At 39.4% G+C, this 11,758-nt stretch overlaps 1 protein-coding gene across 4 annotated transcripts in view; it reads right to left on the minus strand.

Moving 5' to 3' along the window:
- The window catches only part of STIL (STIL, centriolar assembly protein), a 58,877-nt gene that overhangs the window by 44,398 nt on the left and 2,721 nt on the right, over positions 1-11,758 (minus strand). For 2 of the 4 annotated variants that reach the window (XM_012812473.1, XM_012812472.1), the window contains exons 2-6: positions 9,115-9,222; positions 5,776-5,888; positions 4,716-4,903; positions 2,924-2,965; positions 2,718-2,782 (exon numbers count right to left, since the gene is read on the minus strand). In XM_012812473.1, coding sequence (XP_012667927.1) covers positions 2,718-2,782; positions 2,924-2,965; positions 4,716-4,903; positions 5,776-5,888; positions 9,115-9,222 — 516 coding nt within the window. Of the gene's footprint in view, positions 1-2,717; positions 2,966-4,715; positions 4,904-5,775; positions 5,889-9,114; positions 9,223-11,758 lie in introns of all 4 variants that reach the window. The other 2 variants (XM_012812471.1, XM_012812470.1) reach the window with 1 other exon arrangement.

An 11,758-nucleotide genomic window follows, 5' to 3' on the forward strand; every position in this document is an offset into this window, starting at 1 on the left:
CGGGCCCGGGCTGGGGATTCGAACCCACCACCTTAGGTGTATGTGGCTGGTGCCTTAGCCGCTTGAGCCATAGGCGCCGAGCCTCTAATTTTTTCTTTTAAGTAGAGATGGGCTTTTGCTAGTCTCAAATTCCTCACCTCAAAGGATCCTCCGATCTCAGCCTCCCAGAGTGCTAGGTTTATAGGCTAGACACAGGGGTCCTCAAACTTTTTAAACAGGGGGCCAGTTCACTGTCCCTCAGACTGTTGGAGGGCCGGACTGTGGGCCCCAGGATGAGTCGGCTGCTAAGCAGGACAGGCAGCAGCAGCAAAAACACCTGGGTGGGCCATAGTTTGATGATGCCTGGTAGAGTTACTGTGCCTAGTAACTGATGATATAAAGTACTTTATTGCTGTAATTACCATAAAACATAATCTTTTTTTGAAGACAGTCTCACTCTGCCGCCCTTGGTAGAGTGCCCTGGAATCACAGCTCATAGCAAGCTTAAACTCCTGGGCTCAAGTGATCCTCTTGTGTCAGCCTCTCAAGAGCTAGGACCACAGGTACCCACCAGAACGCTTGGCTAGTTTTTCTATTTTTAGTAGAGATGGGGCCTTGCTCTTGCTCAGGCTGGCCTTGAACTTCTGAGCTCAAGCAATCCACTTGCCTCAGCCTCCCAAAGTGCTAGGATTATAGGCATGAGCCACCACACCTACTTTTAAAAATTTTTTTACAGCAATGGGATCTCACTGTGTCGTCCAGGCTGGTCTTGACTCTTGGCCTCCCAAAATGCTGGAATTACAGGTATGAACCACTACACCTGGCCCAAGTACCGTTTTTCAAAAATCTGTTTATTTCCAGTGCCTAACATAATACCTATTCCATAATGGACTTTAATAAATACTAGGATGAATACATGAATGTGTTGGAGGAAAGAAAAGGCAAGTGTCACAAATTTAATAGATAATTCTAGATATAAAGGGACAAGGGGAATATGTGTTTGAATAAAATATTGAATATCCCAGTTATAATCAGCATAACAAGAAGTCACAGATGGACAATTCAAAGATAAATTTATGGCTCGGCACCCGTGGCTCAAGTGGCTAAGGCGCCAGCCACATACACCTAAGGTGGCAGGTTCAAATCCAGCCCGGGCCCACCAAACAATGACAGCTGCAACCAAAAAATAGCCAGGCGTTGTGGCAGGTGCCTGTGGTCCCAGCTACTTGGGAGGAGGAGGCAGGAGACTTGCTTGAGCCCAGGAGTTGAAGGTTGCTGTGAGTTGTGATGCCACAGCACTCTACCCAGGGGGATAGCTTGAGGCTCTGTCTCAAAAAAAAAAAAAAAAAACAAAGATAAATTTATGCTGCATGAATAAATGGGTTTGAGTACTAAAAAAAAAATCATTTTAAAAGAGGTCACTATGATTTTTGACCACTCCACAATTTTGCAATACATCAGCACTTTTTCCTTGGAGCCATTCCAACCAGAAAGTGTCTCTTTAGCCAGAATCTGGGACTCACAATGGGAACTTTCTTATTGCTCCAGAGATCCTCTCTTCTTCTCATCTTCTTTTGAAGAGGGATTTTTAGAGGGTAAGACTTGCAGTTGAGTGTACTTTGGCAAACATTTCAACTCTACAGACCTAGCAGGAACTAGGGTAGAGTCCGTGCCAAAGGAAATCAGGACAATGCTTAGAGCTGCCACTGGTCAAATTTTAAAGCAGAGGGTGATTACATCGTCTAACCTTGTTTAGCAGACAACAGATAAATAAAGTAGGTGAGGATCAAGAAGCTTGCATTTGGGGTAACATTTCCTAAGAAACCAAGAGTGGTGATAGGAAGCTGGAAAGGATTTTGCTCCAGCTACGTGAGGAAACTACACCCTCGAGTAGTTGACAATTATTCCCTTTCTCTATCAATAAAGTTTATCACTTACAGCTAAAACTGAACATTATTAATACTCCAGCCTTTCTTAGGTTCATAATTAGACAGATTACAGTTAAAAAAGAAAACAAAATGCTAAAATCTAAGCAAAGAAGGCAATTTCTCCTTACAGTTTAACATCATAAAACATCAACCAATTTTAAAAGAACTTTTACCATCAATTTTTATAGTTAGTGGATACAAATCATTGAAAGAAAACTCCATGACTAGGTGTGGTTTCTCACATCTGTAACCCTAGTACTCTGGGAGGCCAAAGCAGGTGGATTGCTTGAGCACAAGAGTTTGAGACCAGCCTGAGCAAGACCGAGACCCTGTCTCTACTAAACATAGAAAAATTAGCAGGATGCAGTGGTGCACGCCTACAGGCAAGTGGATCACTTGAGCTCAGGAGTTCAAGACCAGCCTGAGCCAAGAGTGAGACCCTATCTCCACTAAAAGTAGAAAAACTATGAGGCATTGTGGCAGGCGCCTATAGTCCCAGCTACTTGGGAAGATGCAGTAACAGAATCACTTGAGCCCAAGAGTTTTAGGTTGCTGTGAGCTATAATGCCACCCCACTCTACCCAGGGTGACCAAGAAAGACTCTGTCTGAAAAAAAGGAAAGAAAAAGAAACAAAGAAACAAAACTCCATATTCAGCAAATATTAACAACTTCAATAATTACTTTTCCTGATTATTGATCAAGCCTCCAGATCTCTGGCATATAAACTGACTGCACAATTATTTCACATTACATGGATATCCCAATGCAACAAATACTAGGAATTGTGGATTAATGTATCTTTAACTTACCCATATTTGTAAGTCCCTTGAACTTGAGAAATATTCAGATTACTGCTCAAGTTTCTTGCAAGAGCCGTTGGGATAACAGAGATGGGCTTCACAGGTGTACACCTAAAGTTATTTGCTAGAGTCACTGCTGCCCAATGGAAGTCAAAATCCACATTGTCCAAACTCTCTCTGCAAGTGAAATGAGCTCTTATGGAAAGCAGGTTACCACAGTCCAAGGAATCTTTGCTACATACATGGTGCTGCAGAGCCTGAGGAATCAATATCAAACAATTATTTTAAAACTTTGAAATATCTCTAAGGTTAAATTTATACTATTGCATATGCACATATAATATCTTACACTAACAAAAATAAATTAGTTCTGATTTATAACATTTTAGTTCTCATTTTGTCCATGTGACCAAAAATCTATGTGAACAATTATATCAAAGCAAATAAGATTTACTGTCCCAAGCTCCATGACACATTTCCAACCTAGATGTCTTAGCAGCACTTCAAATTTTTTTTGAGCAGGATCTCATTGTCTTCTGGGCTGAAGTGCAGTGGCATCATCAGTCTCCTGAGTAGTTAGGACTATAGGCATATACCACCATGCCTGGGTAATTTTTCCATTTTTTTGTAGAGACGAGATCTTAGGCTATGCATTTCAAATTCTTATGGGGGAATGTCACCCCCAATAGATAGTTGCGACATGGGAAAAAATTCTGACTCAGCCCAGGAGAATTTAAAGTCCATTCCCTTTTGATTCCTTTCTTGTAACCCCCAATTATTAAACTGGTTCTTCCTCTGTATTTGCTTGTGCCCACTGTGTCCTTATAGCTACCACTCTACTATAAGCTAATACCTATATATCCTTTTTTCATCCACACTCAACTATTGCAATAGCTACCTTCTCTGACTCCAGACAGCTTACCCTTTCAGATTAACTATATCTGATTGAACAGAATTTCCTCTTTTAAGAAACCTTTAATGGGCTCAGCGCTTGTAGCTCAAGTGGCTAAGGCACCAGCCACATACCCCAGAGCTGGTAGGTTTGAATCCACCCTGGACCTGCCAAACAACGATAACTACAACCAAAAAATAGCCAGGTATTGTGGCGGGTGTCTGTGGTCCCAGCTACTTGGGAGGCTGAGGCAAGAGAATCACTTAATTTAAGCCCAGGAGTTGGAGGTTGCTGTAAGCTGTGATGCCACGACACTGTACTCAGGGCAATAGCTTGAGAATCTCAAAAGAAAAAAAAGAAAAAGAAAAAGAAACCTTTAATGGCTACATGTCCCATATGACAAAGTTGAAGTTCCTTAGCCTGGCAGACAAGGCTCTCTATAATCTGGCCAAACTAATATACCAGTTTGACTGACCAAATCCAGCAAAAGTAATATACCAGTTTGACTGACCAAATCCAGCAAAAATTTACAACCTTCAGATTACCCTCAGCACATTTTGAACTTTCCTATCTTGGTCACACTGCATCTTCTTCTGGAATTCTACCCACATCATTTACCTAGGATTTCTGCCCTCACAGACAGATTTGACTAGATTTTTGACAACCACATTTGACTAGATTTTAGGTCCATGACAATTCAGTAAGAAATCATGATGAATACTTCCCCAAGCCTAGGAGTGGTGGCTCACTCCTGTAATCCTAGTACTCTGGAAGGCCAAAGCAGGTGAACTGCCTGAGATCACAGGTTTCAGACCAACTTGAGCAAGAGTGAGACTCCCATCTCTAAAAATAGCCAGGCTTCATGGCCAGCACCTATAGTCCCAGCTCCTTGGGAGGCTGAGGCAAGAGGATTACTTGAGCCCAAGAGTTTGAGAGCCATAGCACTCTACTGAGGACAAAAGTGAGACTCTGTCTCAAAAAAAAAAAAAGAAAAAAAATATTAAAAAAAAATATACATATAAATGAATACTTCCCAAATACAGCTTCATTAAAATACAGCATATTAAACATAGCTTGATTCTTGGGTTGAATTAAAAATAGTCAATGAATCTTACCTTAAAAGTTGAGCTGAAGTCATCTGGATTATAAACTATCACTTCCCTTGAACAAAGTCCCTGAGTTTGAATTTTGCATGGAATCAAAAAGTCCCCAGGAAGAAGAGCAGTAGGGCTTAATTCTAAGGATTCAGGTACTTCTCGACCAGGGTCAAAACGATCTACTGTCAATGTCACACCTTCTTCATCTGAAGAACATCATATAGTATGTAAATTAAAAACATGAAATCAAGCAAAACTACATCACAGCAAAGTACTATGTCCATACCAAAGTACAGCAAATTCTTTCTTTAAAAAATGACTTGCTTGCAGGTTCTTTCACCTGACTAGATTGTTAAATCTGTAATGGATGGTTTTATTCATCTTTATATCCTTGTTGAATAGCAAATAAAATTAGCACAAAGCACATGCGATAGTTGGTTGAATCAATAAATATAAATTCTAGGCTCGGCGCCTGTGGCTCAAGCGGCTAAGGCGCCAGCCACATACAACTAAGGTGGCGGGTTCAAATCCCCAGCCTGGGCCCGCCAAACAACGACGGCTGCAACCAAAAAATGGCTGGGCGTTGTGGCGGGTACCTATAGTCCCAGCTACTTGGGAGGTGAGGCAGGAAACTCGCTTGAGCCCAGGAGTTGGAGGTTGCTGTGAGCTGTGTTGCCACGGCATTCTACCCAGGGGAATAGCTTGAGGCTCTAGCTCAAAAAAAATATATATATATACATATATATACATATATATATAAATTCTATTACATCATACAATTTTTTTTTTTTTTTGAGACAGAGCCTCAAGCTGTCGCCCTGGGTAGAGTGCCGTGGCATCACAGCTCACAGCACCTCCAACTCCTGGGCTCAAGCGATTCTCCTGCCTCTTCCTCTCAAGTAACTGGGACTACAGGCACCCGCCACAATGCCCGGCTATTTTTTGGTTGCAGCCATCATTGTTGCTTGCAGGCCTGGGCTGGATTCAAACCTGACAACTCAGGTGTATGTGGCTGTTGCCTTAGCCACTTGAGCCACAGGCGCCAAGCCCATACAAATAATGTTTTAAAGTATATTACCTTCATCCACTGTGAGAGAACCAAGTAAAAAGCATGCCCAATTTTTTTTATTCTGCTTAGCATGGCGATAAGCAAGTCGAATGGTCTTTTCAGTCACCACAAGCTTTGGATTTCTGAAAAAATAAAAATATATTTCACAAGGTGATGGATATATCCTAAAAAACCTTCCTGCCATAAAATGCTGCCTAAAATATAACACATAACTTTTAAAATATCACTGTCAAGAAATCTCAGGGTCGAAGGCAGGAGGAAAGGAGGTCCACTTGGAAACCAGAAGAACAAAAAGCAGACATTGAAGCTATAGTTGTTCTCCAAGCACTTACTTCGCTTTAGGCCGGTATCAAGTTTTCGTAAATAAAGTATGATTCAAATAGTCACATCCATTTGTTTATATATGGTCTATGGACTTTAAATATTAATAGCATAGTAGGTAAGTTTATAACATTAAACTTTCTGTGCCTACATCAGAAAAGAAAAACTTCAAAGAAACAACCTAATGATGTGTCTCAAAGGACTAGAAAAGAGGAAACCAAATCCCAAATTAGAAGAAATAATAAAGGTCAGAGCAGAAATAAATGAAATTAAAACTAAAAAACAATATAAAACATCAACAAAATGAAAGTTCCCTGAAAATGTAGATAAAATCAACAAATCTTTAGTCAAACTAAGAAAAAAGTGAGACCAAAATAAATAAAATCAGAGATGAAAAAGAAGACATTGCAACTGATATTAAGAAATCCAAAAGATCGTTAGAGACTATGAGCAACTGTTATACATAAGCCAATAAAATGGAAAAGCTAGAAGAAATGGATAATTCCTAGATACATACAACTTACCAAGATTGAACCAGGAAGAAATTTATAACCTGAATAAACGAGTAAGTAATAAGACAGAAGCAGTAATAAAAAGTCTCACAGCGAAGAAAGCCCAGGTCCTGAAGGCTTCACTGATGAATTCTACCAACATTTAAGGAAGAACTAATACCAACCCAACTTACCCCATTCTAGAAAATTGAGGAGGGAATACACCTAAACTCATTCAATGAGGTCTATATAACCCTGATACCAAAACCAGACAAAGACACAACAAAAAAAAACTACAGGCCAATATCTCCGATGAACAGATGCAAAAATCTTTAACGAACTGAATTTAACAAAAAATTAAAAAGATTTTTCATCATGATCAAGTAGGATTCACCCCAGGGATGCAAGGATGTTTCAACATGAGAAAACCAATCAATGTGTTACATCGTATCGACAGAATGAAGGACAAAAACTATTATTATTTCAATTGATGCTACAACAACATGAGATAAAATTCAACATCCCTTCATTATAAAAACTCTCAAGTTACTGGGTACAGAAGGAACTTATGTCAACAGATAAAAGCCATATATGACAGATCCATAGCTAAAATCATAATGAATGGGGAAAACTGAAACCCTTTCCTGTAAAATCTAGAGAATGACAGGATATTCACTTTTGTCACTGTTACTTAAGAGGGTACTAGAAGTTCTAGCTAGAGCAATCAGACAAGAGAAAGAAAGAGCATCCAAACTAGAAAGGAGGAAGTCAAATTATCCTTGTTTGCAGACGATATGATCTTACATCTAGAGCAGTGATTTCAAATAAACAACCTAATGATGCGTCTCAAAGAACTAGAAAAGAGCAACCCAGACCCCAAATTAGAGGAAATATGGTATGCTGTGGCACATTGGTATGTGGTGAGAGAATCTTAGGTGTGCTGCAAAAATTTTTAAAGATCATTAAATTATTTTCAAAAGAAGTTTAAAGCACAATAAGTGCATACAACTTACTCTTCTTTTATCAACATAATTTAAGTGTGCCACAGAAAGACTGCACCAAAAAGAAATATATATATATACACACACACACTCACATATATATATCAGAACTGATAAAACATATTCAGTAACGTTGCAGGATATAAAACCAACATACCAAAATAGCAGCATTTCTACATGCCAACAGTAAATAATCTGGAGGAAAGGAAAAAAAAACTAAGAAAGAAATCCTATTTACAATAGCTACAAATAAATAAAATAAAATAAATTTAAATAAATAAAATAAAATACCCAGGAATAATTTAACTGAAGAAATAAAAGATCTCCATTACGAAAACCATAATACATTGATGAAATTGAAGAGAACACAAAAAAATGGAAAGATCTATCAAATGCTCATGGATTGGAAAACTCTCTTACAGCCTAATGAGAGGCACAGCCAGGTGGATACCTGAGAGATCTTAAACCCCCACCTCTTTTTTGTCTGCGTCACAGGGATGGGTCCTGTGCCTGCTAAGGAAACTTCTCTGAGGTTAATTGTTCAAAATAAAAAAATGGGGGGGCCCCACAGTGGTTAATGCCTGTAATCCTACCTAGCACTCTGGGAGGCCAAGGTGAGTGGACTGCTTGAGCTCACAAGTTTGAGACCAGTCTGAGCCAGAGCAAGACCTCATCTCTAAAATAGCTGGGCACTGTGGTGGGCACCTATAGTCCCAGCTACTTGGGAGGCTGAGGCAAGAGAATCACCTGAGCCCAAGAGTTTGAGGGTGCTGTGAGCTATGATGCCACAGCACTCTACCCAGGGTAACAAACTAAGACTCTGTCTCAAAAACAAACAAACAAACAAAAAACTTCTTTTCTTTCAAGTTCCTGGACATAACCATGATATCCTATATTCCCCCTAATCTGATTCACTACAAAGATACGATGCTGATACACAATGAAAAACACTTTCAGTTTTTACAATATTTTGCCTCTATTGAATTGCTATAGTACTCAGAACTTTAGATTTGCAGAATTTTTTTTTTTTTTTTTTGAGACAGAGCCTCAAGCTGTTCCCCTGGGTAGAGTGCCATGGCTTCATTGCTCACAGCAACCTCCAACTCCTGGGCTCTAGCGAGTCTCCTGTCTCAGCCTCCCAAGTAGCTGGGACCACAGGCACCTGCCACAATGCCCAGCTACTTTTTGGCTGCAGCCGTCATTGTTGTTTGGCGGGTCGGGGCTGGATTCAAACCCACCACCTTAGGTGTATGTGGCTGGCGCCTTAGCCACTTGAGCCACAGGCGCCAAGCCGATTTGCAGAATATTTTAACTGTGAAATTAAGATTATTTCTCAAAAGCATAAAGGACAGATTTAAGAAGAAGCAGAGGTATATTTTTTTAGAGGAAGCAGAAGGAGTATTTTGTCTGGAGGGAGCTACTGCATGAAAAGGAAAGAAAAATGAATATTGGTCATAGTAATCAACTTTGCCCTATACAGCCTTTTATCACTCCTGCTTATGTAGGTTTGATTTGAAAAAAGAAACATCTTGTACCTGTAGTAATTGAGATGTAAGTAGATGAAATCTCCAATGGGCACTGGGTTCCAAAGTGCACACTTTGATGGAGGAAAGTGGAAAGGTACCATCTTGCTTGCAGGAAACCTTTCAAAAACATAATTTAAAATTAAAGCACAAGGAATAGTAAACTTGGTAGAAATGTTGCAAAAACAACTCTCTTAAATTACAGTACTTTTCAGAATATTTTTATAATTTTCAAAGTGTCAAAAGATCTTTAAAAAGAAAACTCATTTATCATTCTACTATCACGTACTCAAAATTTGGGTATGGCTTTTTTGTCTTTTTTCCCTATGTCTATGTAAATTCATGTACACAAGCTTTAAACAAAACTGGATAATCAATCCTATAAATTCGACTTTAAGTGACAGAAAAACAGTATACATCATAAATTTCCATTTAAATTTAAAATTAAAATCTTTCTGCACTAATTTCCAGACAACTGCTGAAAACACACAATAATTGGGAAAAACACAATAACTTAATAGATCTTATTTCCCAGTTTTTCTTTGGTATTTGGGGCCCTACTGTAGAAGTTTAATTATTGAAGCATCAAAAGGATATTATTATAAATAATTATTCAACAAAGATCCCAATGGCCATGTAAGGCAAGCTTTCAATGTTAAATCATACCAGGTAACAACCATAAAGTTTTTATTTTACATAAGAGTATAACACTAGCAAACTGCGATAAGAAAAAGACAATGGACAGAAAAGATCAGAGAGAAAATATCCAAGGTCACATGTAATTAAAGCAAAAAAACTCTTACAGTGAGCCACCTATAGCAGTGCATTTGCATAATAGTAGACGACCATGTTTCCCCGAAAATAAGACACTGTCTTATATTTATTTTTTCTCAAGAAGACACACTAGGGCTTATTTTTAGGGGATGTCTTATTTTTAAGTATAATACAACAATCTACATTTATTCAAATACAGTTAAGTCATCTTCTTCTGGAACCTGACAGGGGGAGCCAATCTTGTTGGTGGGGCTGGCACTAGTGATGCATGAACTCCTTTCCCCTAGCCATTTGCACGTATCCAACAGGATGCCTGCAACTGTGGTTACCACATGCTGCACCCGGGGATAAAGGAGCTGTGGCAGATAAAAGGTATGCTAGACCTCCAGTCTTCCTTACCACTTGGCGCCAAAATGCATGGCATGGCTATGCAGATACGCTGCACAGCCATACCCATCACTAAGTCTTATTATTGGGGTAGGGCTTATATTTAACAAATGCATAGAAATCCTGCTAGGGCCTATTTTTTGGGTAGGTCTTATTTTCAGGGAAACACGGTATTAAATAGTTAAACTGAAAGAATATTTATCATATACTAAGAATACTTTATCTTATTTTCATGCATCATCTGAAGAAGCTTCTCATCTAAACTATCAGCCTGCCAGGTACTAGACACCCTACTGGGCACTTTATACAGAGTAGACATAAAGTTCATGAGCAACTTAAATTAGTTTACTTTTTCTTTTCTTTTGAGACAGAGTCTCACTATATTGCCCTTGGTAGAGTGCTGTGACATCACACCTTATAGCAACTTCAAACTCTTGGGCTTAAGAGATTCTCTTGCCTCAGCTTCCCAAGTAGCTGGGACTACAGGCGCCCACCACAAAGCCCAGCTATTTTTTGGTTGTAGTTGTCATTGTTGTTAGGCAGCCAGGGCCAGGTTCAAACCTGCCAGCCCCACCCTGCCCTTATATGTGGCTGGTGCCCTAGCTGCTGAGCTACAGGCACCTAGTCAGCTTACTTTTTTTTCTTTAATTTTTTAATTTCAGGTTAATGTTGAGTGTACAAACGACCAAATTACAATACTTGAATTTGTCAGGTAAAGTTCCTCTAATTTGCTATTTGAAGTGCACATGGACTTCATGTCCATCCTGTATTCACAGTATTCTTACTAAAACATTCCAGAACATTTTATTATCCATTTTATTGATAACTATAAGTTCCCTAACTTCACACAGCAATTAAACAGCAGAGCTGAGATACCAATCCAAGTGATTCTGGTTTCAAAACTCCTATTTCAGCTTAGTGCCTTTAGGGCAAGCAGCTAAGGCGCCAGCCACATACACCAGAGCTGGTGGGTTCAAATCCAGCCGAGACCTGCCAAACAACAACAACTGCAACCAAAGTAGCCAGGTGTTGTGGCGGGCACCTGTAGCCCCAGCTACTTGGGAGGCTGAGGCAAGAGAATCACTTAAGACCAGGAGTTGGAGGTTGCTGTGAGCTGTGATGCCACAGCACTATGCCCAGAAAGACAGTTTAAGGCTCTGTCTCAAAACAACAACAATGACAACAACAACAAAACTATTTCTAGAAACTGAATTGTGTAGTAGTTTAGAGCTTGGGTTCATATTCTGGCTCTACCACATTCCTGCTGTGTATTTTAAAATCCTTACCTAATTTGAGCTCACAATATCTATATGAAGGATTTTCAAACCTCCTTTGATGAGACAAGGACAATATGAGATTAAGAAATGTGTTCAAAGTTACAAAGGCATAAGTGACAAAATTGCCAGTTTTTCTGTCCCTCATATCTATCATTACCTACTAGTAAGACTAGTAAGAGATAGTACAACATGGGGGTTGAAAGAAAGGAGCTTGGAAA

This window comes from Otolemur garnettii, unplaced genomic scaffold (genome assembly GCF_000181295.1).
Source record: "Otolemur garnettii isolate 467f Iridium unplaced genomic scaffold, OtoGar3 scaffold00210, whole genome shotgun sequence".
NCBI classification, from domain to species: domain Eukaryota; kingdom Metazoa; phylum Chordata; class Mammalia; order Primates; family Galagidae; genus Otolemur; species Otolemur garnettii.